The sequence below is a fragment of the Alexandromys fortis genome, unplaced genomic scaffold, assembly GCF_014885135.2.
Source record: "Alexandromys fortis isolate MF-2015 unplaced genomic scaffold, M_Fortis_MF-2015_v1.1 scaffold_26, whole genome shotgun sequence".
In the NCBI taxonomy this organism is placed as follows: domain Eukaryota; kingdom Metazoa; phylum Chordata; class Mammalia; order Rodentia; family Cricetidae; genus Alexandromys; species Alexandromys fortis.
This window is the reverse complement of record NW_026067894.1, coordinates 8955630-8973278: the sequence shown is the minus strand read 5'-3', so window position 1 is coordinate 8973278 and position 17649 is coordinate 8955630. Positions and strand designations below refer to the sequence as shown.

General features: G+C 49.7%; 1 protein-coding gene across 1 annotated transcript in view; it reads right to left on the bottom strand.

Annotated features, from left to right (window-relative positions):
- Positions 1-8041, bottom strand: part of Themis2 (thymocyte selection associated family member 2) — a 13585-nt gene extending 5544 nt beyond the window's left edge. The window contains exons 1-3 of the mRNA XM_050150326.1: positions 7915-8041; positions 4204-4344; positions 811-1221 (exon numbers count right to left, since the gene is read on the bottom strand). Of these exons, the coding sequence (XP_050006283.1) occupies positions 811-1221; positions 4204-4344; positions 7915-8014 (652 nt within the window). The 5' untranslated portion in view covers positions 8015-8041. The remainder of the gene's footprint in view (positions 1-810; positions 1222-4203; positions 4345-7914) is intronic.
- Between the last annotated feature and the right edge of the window lie 9608 nt (positions 8042-17649).

Sequence of the window (17649 nt, the reverse complement as noted above, 5' to 3'; positions counted from 1 at the left end):
GAGACAGGGTTTCTCTGTGGCTTTGGAGCCTGTCCTGGAACTAGCTCTGTAGACCAGGCTGGTCTCGAACTCACAGAGATCCGCCTGCCTCAGCCTCCCGAGTGCTGGGATTAAAGGCGTGCGCCACCATCGCCCGGCTTGATTTTGTTTTTTATTCACTTATTTATGTGTGTGTGTGTGTGTGTGTGTCTGTCTGTCTGTCCACCTGCATATGTATGCGTTCATGCCATGGTGTGAGTGTAGAGGTCAAAGGACAACTTGCGGAAGTCAGGTCTCTCCTTCCACCATGCCGGTCCCAGGGATGGAACTGGCACTTGATGGTGGCAGAGCATCTTTAATTGCCGAGACATCTCACTATCCCACTTGTGCTCTCTAAAAACCAGATCATTTTATTATTGGTGTGTGTGCGTGCATGCGTGTGCGAGTGTGAGTGTGTGTGTGCGCGTGTGTGTGTGTGTGTGCTGAAGGGAACATGGAGGTCAGAGGACAATTTTCACAGCAAATTCTTTTATACACTGAGCTACCTTGCTGCCCCCTTTTAATTAATCAGTTGTTTCATTTTTCAGTTTTGAGACAGCATCTCCACAGCCCTAGCTAGTGTGGAAGCTAACGTTGGCCGACCCTGTAAAGCATGTGGGACCTTGGGTGTGTTTATCCTGTTTTCCTGTCTCTTACACCACATTTCCTGTTTCGTTGGGCATCTGTATTCTGTGACATGGCGGACACTGGATGAGCCAGCTGGCGCCCCCAGACTAACTGTGCACTGTGCAGCTCCCCGCCATTCCGCCCCCCACTGCCCAGGGGACTCACTGTGCATCACGGCTTGCAACACATACTGGGGCCTCAGGACCACAGAGCGCCAGGGTAGGCTGGGGCAGGTAAACAGGAGGTCCTTCATAGCTGGGTCCTGCAGGACTTGGAGCAGGGTTTGTGGGGCACCAGGCTTGCATCTGCGGAAGGGTCCCGTCTGGGAAAGGGGCAGATAGAGGACGACCTCCTGGGTCTTTGAGTCCTGGACACAGCGTGCATAGCGGGTCCCATGGTGTACTTCCACAGCCTCAAGCCTGAGGGGTTGGTCCACAGGCACCACCCCGGCCTCCGTGACAATTCTTTCAGTTGACTTGAAGTGAATGGGCCACTGTGTGGCGCTCGGGGGCACGGCAGAGGTGAGCTCCTCCAGGGTCCTGTAGCTCTGCAGGCTGCTGAGTGCACTGAAGAGGCCTACAGGAGTCAGCAGAGAGGGGAAGAATGGGGGGTGGGCAGGCCATGGCTGGGGCAGGCTCTGCAGGCAACCCAGCCAGCATCCCTCCTGGGGCTGCATCTGGACATCCAGACCAAAGGTCTGTGGATGGAGGCTGGAGGACAGCGTGTGAACAGATAATCAGAAACAGGAATGACACACAGATGTCACGAGAGACACAGAAGAGAGTAAGGGCACATTCTCTAACACACACACACACACACACACACACACACACACACACACACCTTCCTTGCTCTCCCACTTTTCTGACCTCTCTCTGTCTCCAACTTGGCCAACCTATCCCTTTTCCCTCCAGACACCTCCCCTGTAGCTGCAAGCCCACACATCCGGTCTGTCTCCCCATCCCGAGGCATCACCATTGTCTCTTTCTCCCAAATTAGAGCCCCAGGAGCTACTGGTCCAGGTGCTCTCTGACACCCACCCCTCAGTTAGTCTGCCAGGACCACCCACCACTCCTGCGGTCCCCAGACATCCTGCCACCAGGCTGGTACATCACCCGACTTCTGGGAGCAGTTGTTTTCTGTCCCAATCTCGCCACTCAAATCTAATCAAGAAAATATCACGGAGTCTGGACTGAATGACATTCTACAGAAATACTGGTCTTGGACACGGATGTAGTTCAGTGACCGAGTGCTTGCTTAGCATGTGAAAGGCCCTGAGCTAAACCCCAGTGCTAAAAATATGTGTTGGCCTGGATTCTTAAAGCATGCCTTTAATGCCTGTTCTCAGGAGGTAGAAGCCGGTGGATCTCTATGAGTTCAAGACCAGCCTGGTCTACATAGCCAATAGCTAGGACGACATAGTGAGACCCTGTCTCAAAAAAAAAAAAAAAAATGGCCATATGGCCTAGTGTGGTGGTGCACGCCTTTAATCCCAGCACTTAGGAGGCAGAGGCAGGTGGATCTCTGTGAGTTCGAGGCCAGCCTGGTCTACAGAGTGAGTTCCAGGACAGTCAGGGCTACACAGAGAAACCCTGTCTCAAAAAGTAAAGTAAAGTAAAATAGAAAGAAAGGGAAAGGAAAGGGAAGGAAGGAAGGAAGGAAGGAAGGAAGGAAGGAAGGAAGGAAGGAAGGAAGGAAGGAAGGAAGGAAGGAAAAAAGAAAGAAAGATAAGATAGATAGATAGATAGATAGATAGAGAAAGAAAGAAACAAACAAACAAAAAACCCAAGAAACAAAGAAAGAAGAAAGAGCCCTCAAACCACAGGAGAGTCATCATTTGAATCTCTGCAAAGCCCCAGGCTCCTCAGCACTTTCACAAGAGAAAGTGTGTCAGTCAGTCCAACCCAGAGGATCCACTTCTGCTCACCTCCCGCCACTGCGGTAAGCATGTGTGTGTGTGTGTGTGTGTGTGTGTGTGTGTGTGTGTGTGTGTAGGTGCCTGTGTGCCTTCAGGATGCACCTGCTCAGTGCCAGCCACTCCTCTACTCTATATATATACGCGTGTGACCTCCCCACATCAAGTCCAAGGGCTCATAATAGAGAAGGAAGCTGAGGCCGGTGGCATCATGGTTTCCACCCAGGATGCTCCCAGCCACAGACAGCAAACCTTCTGTTCCGTAATAATGAACCCCTTGGGAGTTACTTTTTCTGCTTGCTTGGCTGGTTTGCTTGATTTTGAGGCAGGGTCTCATGGATCTCAGTCTGGCCTTGAAATTCAAAGGGATCTTTACTTTAAAAAAAAAAATCAAAAAAGGGTACTTTTGGGGCTGGAGAGACGACTCAGAGGTTAAGAGCACTGGCTGCTTTTCCAGAGGTTCTGAGTTCAATTCCCAGCAACTACATTGTGGCTCACAACCATCTGTAATGAGATCTGGCGCCCTCTTCTGGCGCGTGGGCATACATGGAGGCAGAATGTTGTATACAAAATAAATAAATAAATCTTTCTTTTTAGAAGGGTATATTTAAGCCTTTAGTCCCAATACTCAGGAGGCAAAGGGAGGTAGATCACTATGACTTTGAGGCCAGTCTGATCTACATGGGAGTTCCAGGCCAACCAGGGTTATGCAGTGAGACTTTGTCTCAAAAAAAAAAATAAAGATATCACATGTACCTAGTATATGTATGCACGCATGTGCACGCTACAGCACCTGTGTGGAGGTCCGATGAGGCCTCCTTGTAGGAGTCACTCTCTCCTCCTATCAGGCAGGTTCCGGGAATTGAACTCGAATCACCAGGCTTGGCAGCAAGCGTCAGCTGCTGATCGTTTCCCAGGCATGAGACCTCCTTCGGCTCCTCCTGCCTCTGCTGTCTAAATTCTGGGATTACAGGCATGGGCCACCACACCACAGTTTGTTTACATAGTGCTGGGATAGGACCCAGGACTTCATGTACTGCGTCTCATGCATCCTACACTGACTCGATATGTAGCTAAGGTTGGCCTTGAATTCCTGCTGGGCAGTCTGCCTCCCCGTGCTAGAATCCAGGCTCGCCACAGCTGTTTCCCTTGTAATTTCTTAAGCACCGAATGCCACACTCCCTCATCTGGGGACCACCTCTTGCTCTTGGATCTGCAGACCTTGGAGGCCAGCCCCCCCCCATGTTGGTGCCTGCTTCATGGACCCTTGCCCTCTCTCCCTGCTACCCCAGAAGGGCCTAGCTCATCCTGAGTCCACACACCCAGCTCCCCAGAGGGCCTGGGCACACATTGGTGTCGGTTGATATCTGATGAAGACGTGTGAGCAAACGGAGACCAAAGCCTGGAGGTCTGGAGGCAGACGTGATGAGAAGAGGGCAGGGATGTGCCAGGCGCAGGGCATCCTCAAGGATGCCCCCTGAATGCGCCCCCTGGCCTTGCAGCTATGGAACAATAGACAAGCCATTCTGCTATGCAAAGCCAGAGGGGCGGAAATGCTGGGTGTGGCAAACCCACCCACAAGTGGCTGAAGAGAGGCCTAGCGGATGCCAGGGCAGGTGGGGAGGCAGAGGTGCACTCCTTACCTGAGAAGTTGGGGTTGAGCTCCAAGGCCTGACCCGTCTCTGAGTTTTCACAGACCACCTTCTGGAGGTGAACATGGGTGACCTTGACCAGGTCCCCTGTGGAGAGGCAGCACTCATTCCCAGAAAGCTCATAGACAGAACCTGTGGAGACACAGACTCGGTTTATATGTCTGGCCAAGGATGAGCCCTGGGTGATCTGTGATCTGTTCCTTAAACTCTGCTTGGTTGTCCCTGCTGCCTTGAGTCTCTCTCTCTCTCTCTCTCTCTCTCTCTCTCTCTCTCTCTCTCTCTCTCTCTCTCTCTCATAGTTCTGGGGACTGAAGCCGGGGTTCCATGCATACGTAAGTACTTCATTCACCCCCAGCTGCAGTCTGCTGTTTTCTTCCTTGTCTTTCCCTGCTAAAGGGCACCTGGCTCGGCCGGCCATCCTCACGCAGCTTACCCCGTCTACACTGGCCATGGGAGGTGGCCCTCATGGTGCCCGCCCTTTCTCCCAATTCAAACCTCCTAACGTGAGTGTGATCAGTGCTGGTCCATTTTCAACATCACTGCAGCCCCTGAGGGTGTGTTCTACCAATGAAGCAGTAAACAACCCTGTGAACCCCAACTCCCCTTGACAGTTACAAAACCAGGCTCAGGGTAGCGAGGCTCTAGGTAGATACAGAGGGCCAGGTGGGTACCTCGTTCTTCCAGCACCCCGCTTTCGACTTCAGATGAGTGAGTTGCATGCTTGCTTTGCTTGCTTGAATTATTTGTTTACTTATTAATTATGGAAACTGGCTCTCCCGTAGTTCATGCTGGCCTGGAACTCTCTATATCAAGGACGACGTGGCACTTCTGACCCTCCTGCCTCTGCCTCCCGAGTATTTGAAGGACAGGAGGTGTGCCACCATGCCAAGTTCTTCGCAGCACTAGGGATCAAACTGAGGGGTTCACGTACGATAGGTGAGCACCCTACCGACTGAGCCATGTCCCCAGCCCAGATGAACTGCTTTTAACTTTTTGGTTTGTTTCAGTCACGTTCATCTTGAGTACATTCCACAGCATGGGTGTAGAAATCAGGGCCACTCTTGTGAACCAGTTCTCTCCACCCTGCGAGAGCTGCAGATTGAATTCAGGCTGGCAGGGCTGGCAGTGACCACCCTCACACACACCAGCCAGCTCACCAGCCCAGTGAGAATAGGTGGAGTCTGAGCACCTCCGAGTTCAGCAGCCCACTTGCCTGATGCAAAGGGTTAACGCCCTGGAGAACACTGGAGGATGGAAGATACACCCGAAAGAGCTCACAGGGCAGCTTGTGCAGGGTCCCCATCCGGCTGGCAGGCGATGGGAAACTGTGGTGCCAAGGCCTTGAGGCCACCTGACAGCCCTTCTCCCGGGATAGTCCTAACAAGGCTGCTCATGTGGCCGTGAGAAGCTGGTGCGAACCTCACCAAAACGTCCTCAGCAAAACACCCACAGCTGTCACAACGTCAGGGCGTGGACCTTCCGGCAGAGGACACTATATATACCTGGCCCTGCGTTAGCTGCGGAGTTATATATACCTGGTGCTGCACAAACTGCTGCTGATGCTTCACTGCCCTGAAGATGCATGACTGCCCTTAGGGGAACAGGGGTCAGCAATTTCCCTCAGCTACAAAAATAGTGAGAGAGCAGTTTCTCTTTCCTAAAAATGACGGCTCAGAGAAGGGGTGTCAGCGCCTCCAAATGATCCGTAAAGAGGAAGACCAAGAACTTGGCTAAAGAGGGAGTTCTAGGCCAGCGTGGGGTACAGGAAACCCTTGCTCAAAAATATCAAAAAGGGACCAGCAAGACACCGGCAGGAAAAGACTTTCATCCCCAAGTCCCACGTGGTGGAAGAGAGAATTGACTCCCGAAAGTTGTCCTCTGACCTTCACACGGAAACTGTGGCATGCACGTGCTCCCTACACACAATAAACAAATAAGTACATAAATAAATGTGAAAACAAGTTCCCAAGGTCGGCTGTGACGAAATCCATCTGTAGCCACACCATTCAGGAAATTTAAGCAGGAGAAGTCTGAGTTACACAGGAAGAGCGTGTCTTAAACCAGAACAAGGACGAAGGCTGTTAGCTCGTGCTAGATACCGTCTAGGTTATACAACCGGGTTCCATGTCCAACATCACGGGAACGTGGAATTGGGAGGGAAGGGCAGCAGGAGGTAGAACCTGGGGTGTTAAGTCCAGGTATTTCCCTCCAAATCTGGGATGCCTAACCACATGGTCGGCTCCTCCACCACACTGCCCTGCCCTGCCCTGCCCCTGCGGCCATCTACCGTCCACGTAATCTTGTTTACGTACCCACGACCTGTGACATGTCCCCAGTCACATCACCCCAACTTGTGTCACTTGCCACCACTTCCCAGGGCAGACCAAATGAGGAAACTCAAGTATTGCGTCAGAGGTGAGCAAGGGATGCTGGGAGGATGTTCCGGGCTGGGGAAAGGACAAACTGACCCCAGACGACTGCTTCAGGACCCATCAGATTCCAGGGGACCCGAGGGACCCACTGTGAAGTCTAGAATCCGCTTGGCCATCAGAACACTTTGCTGGCAGCTGCTGTGGCAGACCCAGGGGTCCCCTCACTCTGGAGAGCAGAATGAAGTAGGCTTGTTCTACCTGCATCCCGGCATCCCCCTCCACTCTCTGCTCTGTCTCCCTCTTTTCACTGAGGGCTGCAGTTCCTCCCTCCACAGAACAGCCAAGCAGGTCTCTGTCCAGTACATCCCTTCTCCTCTTCCCACTACCCAAGTGGTCAGTCCCCGGCCACTTGCTGTTTTGAGCCATAACTGGTGACTGTGTCCCTGACGTGCCTGACTCTTCTCTGCTGTGAACCAGGAAAGCTGTGGGCAAGAAGCAAGTGAGCAAGGCAAAGCAGGAAGGCTTCCTGGAGGAAGGACCATTCAAGCTGAGAAATAAAATGATCCGACCATCTAGTGGGCAGAGGGCCAGGGAGACAGAAGGCTAGGAGCGTAGTAGAGCCCAGTGGGAGGGCTGGTCTGGTGCTTATAGGAACTGGGATGTATCTCAGTGGTTGGAACTCAGAGCATGGGGTTGATCCCTGCAGAAAGGGAGAGAAGATGAGAAAAGGGGGAAGGGCGGGGGAGGAGAGAGAAGAAAAAGGAGCAACAGCAAGTCAGGTATGGCGATTGCATTCAGAAGCAAAAGGATCCCTGCAAGGTTGAGGCCAGCTTGGGCTATGACACAAAAATCTCTCTCTCTCTCTCTCTCTCTCTCTCTCTCTCTCTCTCTCTCTCTCAAAAAAAATAAAATAAAGTTAAAAATTAAAAAAGCAAGTCTAGCAGTCTAGTATAGTGGATCAGTGATCTCTACTTATTTATCTATCTATTGTTATAATTGTTCTTGTTGTTTGAGGCAGAATTTCCTAGGCTGTTCAGGTTGTCCTTGCCTCGCTGCCACCCAGTTCCTGTGCTACCTCACCCACGGGACAAAAACCTGAGGTGCAGGGAGATGGTTTTTGGTGCGAACTCATAAAGCCTGGGCAAGAGGCAGCGTCGGAATTCAAACCCCAACTTCCTCAGGGTCTCACTCTGTACCAGACTGACCTGGAACTCACTAGATAGGCAAGTAGTCTCGAACTCGTGCCAATCCTCCTGCCTCAGCTCCTCAGTGTTGGAATTACAGACATGATCCACCTTGCCTGGCTGCTTCCCCCCCAGGGCCCGTTTACCCTCAAAGTAGACGCCGGAGCAGACCCGCAGCACGCGCGGAAGGGAGGCGGGGTCCAGGTGGCTCGCGAAGTCCTGCAGCGGCACCGGCACCGGCTCCATGGTCGTAGGGCTAGCGCTCAGACGAGACCGCAGCTCGGCAGTGGAGAGCCCGGAAGCCACGCCCAGCACAGGTCACGCCCCTGCGGTCACGCCCCGCAAGCCTTGTTGGTTGTGGCCCAGCTGTGTTCACTAACGCCTTGGGAATTCTTAGGTAAGGACTTAATCCCCTTGACGTTGCTCCTCATGCCTAAAATTGAATCCTTTCTTAGTTAAAGTTTCTACTGTTGTGATAAAACACCATGACCAAAAGCAACTTGGGGAGGAAAGGGATGATTTCAGCCTACAGCTCTGGGATCACACTCCATCAACAGCTGCAACTCCTGGCCGGAGGCTGAGATTGATACAGAGACCACAGAGGAACACAGTTTACTGGCCTGCTTGCTCCTAATGGCTTCTCAGCTCTTTCTCTCTCTTCTCTCTCCCTCAGTCCGCCTGTGTAGTCTTGGCTGTCCTGGAACTCACTCTGTAGACCAGGCTGGCCCTGAACTCACAGAGCAGAACTTACCTGCCTCTGTCTCCGGAGTGCCTAGATTAAAGGTGAGCGCCACCACCGGCTCAACTTGCTTTCTTATGCAACTCAGGACCACCTGCCTGGGGTCCCCACTACCCCCACCCTAAAGCCTGGACCCACCCACGTCAATCATAAGTCCAAACAATGCACCACAAACCGGCAATCTGATGGAGGTGTGTCCTCAAGTAAGGGGTCTAGGTAACTCTAGCTTGGGTCAAGTTGACAAAAAAATCACCCAGGACAATCCCTACTTTGGTCTCATGGTGCATGTCTAAATTCAAGACTTGATAATCTGATACCCAGAAGACTTAGGTGTGTATATGTGTGTGTGTGTGCACATGTGTGTGGTGTGGTGTGTGTGTGGTATGGTGTGATGTAGTGAGGTATATGTGTGTGCTATGGTGTGTGGGTGTAGTGTGTGGTATGTATGTGGTATGTCCGTGTGTGTGTGTGGTATGTGCATATGTATGGTGTGTGCATGTATGTGGTATGATGTGTTTGTGTAATGTTTGTGTGATATAGTGTGAGTGTGGGGGTGTATGGGATGTGTGTGTGGTGTATGTGCATGTGTGTGTGTCTGTGTGTGGTGTGGTGTCTGTGTAGTATATGTGGGTGCTGCTTGGTGTGTGTGTGCTGTGGTATGTGCATGTATGTGTGGGTGTGTCTCACGTAGCACAAATTGTGCTCAAACTTACTCTGTAACTGAGGATGACCTGAACTTTGGCTCTTCCTGCCTCTATATCCCAGTGTGTGTGGTCACCACGCTCACTTTATTGGGTACTAAAGCTCGAAGTCCAGGCTTCTTGCCTTTGAGACAAGCAGTCTACCAAGTGAGCTGCATCCTCTGCCTTGTTTTGGGTTGCTAGGCAGATTTCATGTAGCCCAGGCTGACCTTGAGCTCACTGTGTACCCAAGGATGGCGCCTCTGAGCACCTGCCACTCTTGCTGCCTTTTCCTCCCAGGTTCTGGGATAACAGGTGTGTACCACTACTTGAAGCCAGGAAGATGTTGAATGGATAAAAACTGTCCCACGTGCCCAGCTGTGATGCGCCCAGATCTCTCCCACACTGTACACCAAGTCCAAACAGGGTGCCGCAGCTCCTCATGTAGTTTGTGGTGTCGCAGGAGGGACACATCCTTACCCTTGGGTCTGAGGAAGAAGATATATAGCCCTGCCCACCCCAGGTACCCTTCAGTCCTCTGCCTGGACCTTTCTAGTGATACAGAGCTGAAACCTACCTCCCTAGGACACCCATAGCCTCAGCACTTGGGAGGACAGGAGCACGGGTCATCCTGGGTTACAAAGCTCAAAGCCGGTATAGACAGACAACACGAGACCCTATGTTAAAAACAAAACAAGACACAATTTCTCCTAATACCCGCCTCCTGTTTTAGGAAATAAGATGGGATGGGAACAGACTTCCCTGTGGTTGAAAATGTGCAAATGGAGAAACAGAGCGCTTATGCAGCTTCTGGGAACCCTGGCTGTGAGAGGCTAGCTACTGTCTCTTAACTGTTTTCCATAATGGCTTGGATCTTTTCATATTAACAGACAGATGCTGTGAACAGCCTCTCAACAAGGATCATGGGACACGGCGGGGGGAGGGGAATCATCAGGAAAGGATGGAGGAAGGAAGGGTCGAGGAGGAGAGGTGGAATGGGGAGATGAGAGGAGAGGAGGGAGAGGAGAGGGAGGGAGGGAGGGGATGAGGGGAAGAGAGGAGAGGAAGGAAGGAGGGGAGGGGGACAGGAGGAGAGGAGAGGAGGAAAGGAAGGAAGGGGGATAAGAGGAGAGCAGGGGAGGAGAGGAGAAGGGGAAAAGAAGAGAGGGGGAGGAGAGAGTGAAGGGGAGGGAAGGAGGAGAAGAGGACAGGAGAGAGGAGGGAGGAGGTCACAGAAGGCAGAGGGAGGGAGGCTCCTGCAGGTTGAGCGAGGCTTTAGAGGATGGCGACACTGAGAACCACTGGACTCCTGGAGGCTTTTCCTGCCTCTTCTGTTTTTAGATTCTTTTTATTTTTTATTTCTTTTTTATCATTTTGTATTTATTTGTTTTATTATTTTTGAGATGGAGTTTGTAGCTCAGGCTGTTCTGAACCATGATGAGCCACGATCTCCTGCCTCAGTCTTCCAAGTGCTAGTATTACAGGCATGTAACTACCACATTCAGCTTTACTTTTAAAAAAAATTCAAGGGCTAGAATGATGGCCCAGTGGTTAAAAGCCCTAGCTTCTCTTTCAGAGGACCCAGGTTCAGGTCCAAGCACCCACATGGCAGCTTACACCTGTCAGTAATTCTACTTCCAGGGGTTCAGACATGCATGCACCTATGCACATAAAATACAAATAAATTCTATTTAGATTTATTTATTTTATTTTATGTTTTTTGCCATCATGCGTGGCTTGTGCCAGGTGTGTGTCTGGTGCCCACAGATGTCAGAAGAGGGTGTCAGATCCCCTGGAACTGGAGTTACAGGCAATTGTGAGCCACCATGTAGGAGCTAAGAACCCAATCTGGGTCCTCTGTAAGAACAGCAAGTGCTCTTAACCACTGAGCCATCTCTCCAGCGCTCCCTCCCAATGTTTATACAAAAGCAGAAGCAGGCTTTGTTAGTAATTACCACAGAAAAACGAGAAAGAGAAGTGAGAGAAAGCCCCAAGAATGAGAGATTTCCAGGTTTAAAGAATTCTTCTTGGGGGGCTGGAGAGATGGCTCAGTGGTAAGAGTATTGCCTGCTCTTCCAAAGGTCCTGAGTTCAATTCCCAGCAATCACATGGTGGCTCACAACCATCTGTAATGAAGTCTGGTGCCCTCTTCTGGCCTGCAGGCATACATGCAGACGGAATATTGTATACATAATAAGTAAATAAATTTAAAAAAAAAATTCTTCTTGGAGAGCTGGAGAGATGGCTCAGCGGTTAAGAGCACTGGCTGCTCTTCCAGAAGAACCGGACTTTGCAGACAAAACAGCAATGCACATGAAATATGTTTTAATCTCTAAATGCTGGAATTAATGTTTTGTGCTACCAGGCAGTGGTGGCACGCTCCTTTAATCCTAGCACTTGGGAAGCAAAGGCAGGTGGATCTCTGTAAATTCGAGGCCACCCTGGTCTACAGAGCAAGTTCCAGGCCAGCTAGGGCTATTACATAGAGAAACCCTATGTAATATGGGGGGGGAGGGGAGAGAATAAAATAAAATAAATAACATCTTATGCCACCACTGCCAGGCTAAGACACTGTCTCTCAAAACAAACACTAAGTTCTTTCTGAGGTTCTTGGAAGTAAACCCAGAGTTTGGGCCTGGTGGTGGTAGCGGACAACTTTAAACCCAGTACTCGGGAGGCAGAGCCAGGCAGATCTCTGTGAGTTCGAGGCCAGCCTGGTCTACAAGAGCTAGTTCCAGGACAGCACCAAAGCAACCCAGAGAAATCCTGTCTTGAAAAAGGAAATGAAAAACAAACAAACAAACAAAAAACAAGAACAAACAAACCAACCCAGAGTCTCACACGTGGCAGCAAAGCCGGGACATAGTTCGGAGATGGAACGCTCACTTAGCATGAATGAGATCTTGAGTCTGCTCTCCAGTACTCCAAAAAGAAAGAACAAAAGCTGCAGGTAAGTCACCATCGAGTCTACTTGCTTTTCTTCCCTTTAAAAAAACACCGTGAGGGGCTGGAGAGATGGCTCAGAGGTTAAGAGCACCGGCTGCTCTTCCAGAGGATCCAGGTTCAATTCCCAGCACCCACATGGCAGCTCACAACTGTCTGTAACTCCAGTTGCAGAGAATCTGACATTCTCACAGACGTGTATGCAGGCAAAACACCAATGAACATAAAATAAAAATAAGTTTAAAAAAAAAAACCACCATGATTAGGGGCTGGAGAGACGGCTCAGCAGTTAAGTGTGTGTATACTGCTCTTGGACAGAGGAAGCGATTTCTGTCCCCAGCACCCATGCTAATGCCTCAGAATTGTCTGTGACTCCAACTCCAGGGAGCCTGACACTCTCTTCTGACCAATACACTCGTGTGCAAGTACACATGTGCACGCGCACACACACACACACAGACCCATACACATATGCGTGATTTAGAAATGAATCCTTTTGGAAGCTACCAGCGTCAGAAGCATAAAGAACACTATCGCGGGTGAAGGGTGGCCATGATGGATCACTCGCTGCCCACCAACCGCCTTTCCCATCGCCGCCCTAGGACAATCCCTGACTCTCCTCAGTCTTCACGTTTCCCTGCTATCTGAAGAAACTCTGCTCTTTTGCAAAATTTCCTTTTGTTAATCAGCCATCATAATGATGGTAAATACCAGTTGGGTATTTGAGCTGAGAGGGCCAGGCAGGAACTCCTCAGGACTGGGGGCAGGGCCTGGACCGGGGAGGGGGGGAGGGGAAGGGGTGCTGGAACTTAAAGCGAAACTCTGACTCCTCTGGGTCTGAGAAAGTGGGTGAAAGTGCAGAGGGATCTTCTTTTCCTTCCCTGTTTTGGTGGTACCTAGATGGAGCCCAGAGCTCTGTACCCTCACCCGTCCAGAGGCCCCCTGGCACCTGTCAGCCCCTGACTGGAACAGGATGAAGCCACAACCCTGCTCGCTAGGGCAGATGCTTCTGTCAGGAAGAGACTGCACCCCTGCAGGCTGCCAGTACCCGACAGGGGCCTCTTTCAGGGAAAGGGGTCAAATTTCATTTCTCTACCAACCCCAAACCTTCCTGTCATTTCTGAGGTTCAGGGAGGCAGCTGTGGCTTGTGGAACCCTCACCCCTTATTCTCAAAGGGGTGAGAAGAAATTTCCTAGCAGAATGTTTTCCCAGGAAGACAGTGGCCTTCCCCTCTCCCACTTGGGAGATTCTGAGCACAAGGTCACTTAGCTCAGCCCAGCCAGGCGCCTGGTGCAGGCTGATAAAGATGGCCTAAACTCAGGAACAAGAAAAAAAGCTGACTTAGCAAAATGAGAGGGAGCAAAAGTCCTTGCACCCGCGCCAAAGCAGCTTCAAAGATTCTCTTTATAGTTATGCCTTTAAAAGCTCACCCCACAGAGGAGATACAACTCCTCTCTCTACCTCACTACAACGGGGTCAGAGATGGGTTCCAAACATGTTTGTATTATGCGGATTAAACCTTTCTTATTACAGTCTGAGCCTCTCTGGTGGTCTTTCTCTAGGGGTCGTAATCTGGGCACAACAGGCTCTTGTCCCCTTAGCAGAGATTAAATAAAAAAAATAAGGTCTGGTGGTGGTGGTATAAACCTTTAACCCCAGTACTTGGGAGGCAGAAACAGGTGGATCTCTGTGAGTTCAAGGCCAGCCTGGTCTACAGAGCGAGTTCTAGGACAGGCTCCAAAGCTACAGAGAAACCCTGTCTCAAAAAATAAATAAATAAATAAATAAATAAATAAGTGAATGAATAAATAAATAAGTGAATGAATGAATAAATAAATAAATAATCAAGTAAATAACAACTTTTGAAGCTGAAAAGAAGATTCCGTGAGAAAAAAATCCTTGTTATTAGGCAAACCTGGAAACCTGGGTACAGTCCCCGGAGCCCACATAAGGCGGAAGGTGAGAATGAACGAACTCTACGAAGTTGTCCTCTGACCTCCACATGCCGTCATACTAAATAAAGATTGCTATTTGTTTGTTTGTAAAGATACCTCCTGAGGGGGCAAGTGGCAGCACACCACCTTTAATCTCAGCCTCCCGAAGGCTGGGGAAGGTGGGTTTGCTCAAATCAGTCTGGGCTTCAGAGTAAAACCCAATTTAAAACAACAACGGCCGGGCAGTGGTGGCACACACCTTTTATCCCAGAACTCAGGAGGCAGAGGCAGGTGGATCTCTGTGAGTTAGAGGCCAGCCTGGTCTACAAAGTGAGTTCCAGGACAACCAGGGCTACACAGATTAACCGTGCTGGGAAAAACACAGAAACAGATAACAACGAAGAATTGACTCAGCGATTCCCTCTGACACCCAAAAGAATTGAGAACAGGGACCAGTAGAGGTGTTTCAGTGATGGAGGAGCATCTGCTGCTCTTGCAGAGTGTAAGGGTCTGAGAATTGCTGTGGGAAGACCCCAGACTCAGATAGTAGGCAAAGATAAAGGCATTTATCCCAGCATGCGGGGTCACCCACAGGTGCTTTTAAGCATAGCTAGGGAGTTGGAGGAACGGTGATGCCAATTCTAGCGTGGCTGGTTAAACAGGCAGCAGTTACATTAACACAGTTTTAATTTTTGTTTTTCCATATTTGGGCATACTCGGGCAAGTCCGGACCTGTTCCAGGGGGTGACGAGAACTGTCCTTTTTCAGTCATTGCTTTGAGAGAGCATGGGGCTGACTCAGGCTTTGCCTGTGCTCTCTCTCTTGACCTGGTTGTCAGGGGTGTTGTTGATTAATAGCCCTTTGTTTGTGAAAGTGAAACGTAGACCCCACTTGTAAAATGGAGGAAGTTTAGACATCCCTCAGAGAACCTGGTTTCAGATCCCAGCACCCACATGGTGATTCCCAGCCAACTCCTGTTCTAGGAGATCCGATGTCCTCATCCGGTACCAGGCACATTTATGGTACAGTTACATAGAGTACAACACAAACATACAGGCAAAACACCCGTGCACAGAAATAATCGAATAAATAGATCTACAACAAAAGAACCCAAAGAGTTGCTTTGTACACCCCATTCACAGTAGACAGAGGGAGGAATCACGTGATGGTGGATGAGCCAATTACAAAATATAGACTTTACATAAAGTGTGGGGGGGGGGATCAAATCTGTTAAAAGGGGGACATGGGCTGTAGCCACAGATAACTAGCGTGGGATTCCACTCATGTGGAACCTCCCGTGGTCTGAGTCACAGAAACAGATGGCAGGGTTAAGATAGGCAGAGGCTGAGGCTGCAATGCGGTGGAGCCCTGCTCAATGAGGAAGAATTTCAGTTGCGCAAGACCAGAAAGTTCTAGAGATGTATTGCATGACTATGAATAGTTTTGTACTTCCCTGTTGCAGGGAATAGCTTAGCTGGGATGTTTTGAAGCCCTGAGTTTACTCTTCAGCTCTGGAAAAAAAAAAAATTGTAAATTTTGTTACGCATATTTTACCATACTATTTATTTATTTACTTATTTTTACAACCTATAAGTATTTAATAAAACTATATAAAAGTCTGGGGAAGGCCTGGTGTGGTGGTCATATCTTTAATCTCAGCACTCAGGAGACAGAAACTGAAGGCAACCACCTCGTCTACACACGGCCAGTTCCAGGTTAGCCAGCTAGGGTTACATAGTGAAACAGAGCCTCAAAAAACAAAAAACAAAAAACAAAGAGAAAGAAAGAAAGAAAGAAAGAAAGAAAGAAAGAAAGAAAGAAAGAAAGGAAGGAAAAGATGTGACCTGCGGGGCTCAGTGGTTAAGAGCACTAAGTGGTTAAAAGTGACTGAGTGTCTGCTTTGCCGAGGACTAGGGTTCAGTTCCCAGCATTCATGATGGGTGGTTCACAACTGCTCAAAACTCCAGCCCCGGGGATCTGATGCCTTCTTCTGGTCTCTGTAGCTACCTGATATGTGTACATACATAGACACACTTTTATAAAATCTCTTTTCACCTTTATTTTATGTATATGGGTCTTTTGCCTGTGTGATGTTTGTGCACCATATGCTTGTCGTACCTTTGGAGGCCAAAAGAGGTGTTGGATCCTGGGACAGGAGTTACATATGGTTGTGTTTTTTTTTGGGGGGGGGTGTTGTTTTTTTCAAGACAGAGTTTCTCTGTGTAACCCTGGCTGTCCTGGAACTTGCTCTGTAGAACAGGCTGTTCTCGAACTCAGATCCGACTGCCTCTGCCTCCCGAGTGCCGGGATTAAAGGTGTGCATTACCATGTTCAGTGGTTTTTGTTTTTGTTTTTGTTTTAATGGGTGGAGGTTGTTGAAGAGATGATCCTTCAGTTAAGAGCGCTTTTGCTTTTTGCAGAGGCCCCCAGGTTTGGCTCCTAGCATATGGTGACTCACAGCTACATTGAACCTCATGCTAATTTGATACTTTGTTATATTGACTAATGTTAATCTTCATGTAACTTCGTCAGGTAATGTTCCCCCACAAAGTTGTACAGTTGTTCCCTCCTGACTTATGTTCTGGATCTTTGCCAACTGTTAAGTTTGGTCGTGGTCCCTTGGGTGGAATGTCTTCTGAGGTAGTCCGCTCTCCCTTCTGCCCTTCTGTCAGCCTTGAAACAGTTGCTGAGTGATCAGCACCACTAAACACCTAAAAGCAGTTCTGATGACCTCTGAATGGGGACTAACGGGCCGCTGGGCCACCCCACTCATGACTCTTCTTGCCACTCTAGACAATGTTTTAGAACTGAAACAGCTGCACTGAGACCTTCTAGGCATCAGTTAACCTCTGTGTCTCAACAACCCTCCAAAGAACTTCAGAGGATGCTGGCTGGGGTCAGTGTCAGCTCCCGGACAGCTACAGTGCGGGATCGGTGTCCTCCACAGACACCGCTGCTTCCACACCGACAAACCCCAGCTGGTTCGAGATGGAGCCTGGAGACCAGGACCACCAAAGAGTCAACCACAAGCCTCCTCCCGTGTATGGGCTTCTGGTTCCCTCCCCTCTGGCTATTCCCTGGATTGCTCTTTCCTCATTGTTGTCCCCATACTTACATCTATAAATGGTTTACCTATTGAACGTCACCCTATACCCAAACAAAATATTCCATGCACACTCTCCTTGGGCTGACAAGACAGCTTTGTGGATAAGGTTTGCCAACCTGAGTTTGATTCCTGGGTCCTACACGGAAAAAGGAGGGTGCAGATTCCTGCAATTTGTCTTCCAGACACATGTTGCGTCATCCGTGTGCACGCATGCACAAAATAAATGTCAGAAAGTTTCTGTGTATATAAATGTGTGCACCTCGTATATGCCAGGTGCCCAAGGAGTCCAGAAAATCCCGTGGAACCCGAGTTACAGATGGTTGTAAGCCACGATGTAGATGCTTTAAATCGAACCCAGGACCTCTGAAAGAGTAACCAATGCTCTTACCCACTGAACCATCTCTCCAGTCCTTAAATTCTTTTTAGGACAGGCGGTGGTGGCACACACCTTTAATCTCAGCATTCGGGAGGCAGAGGC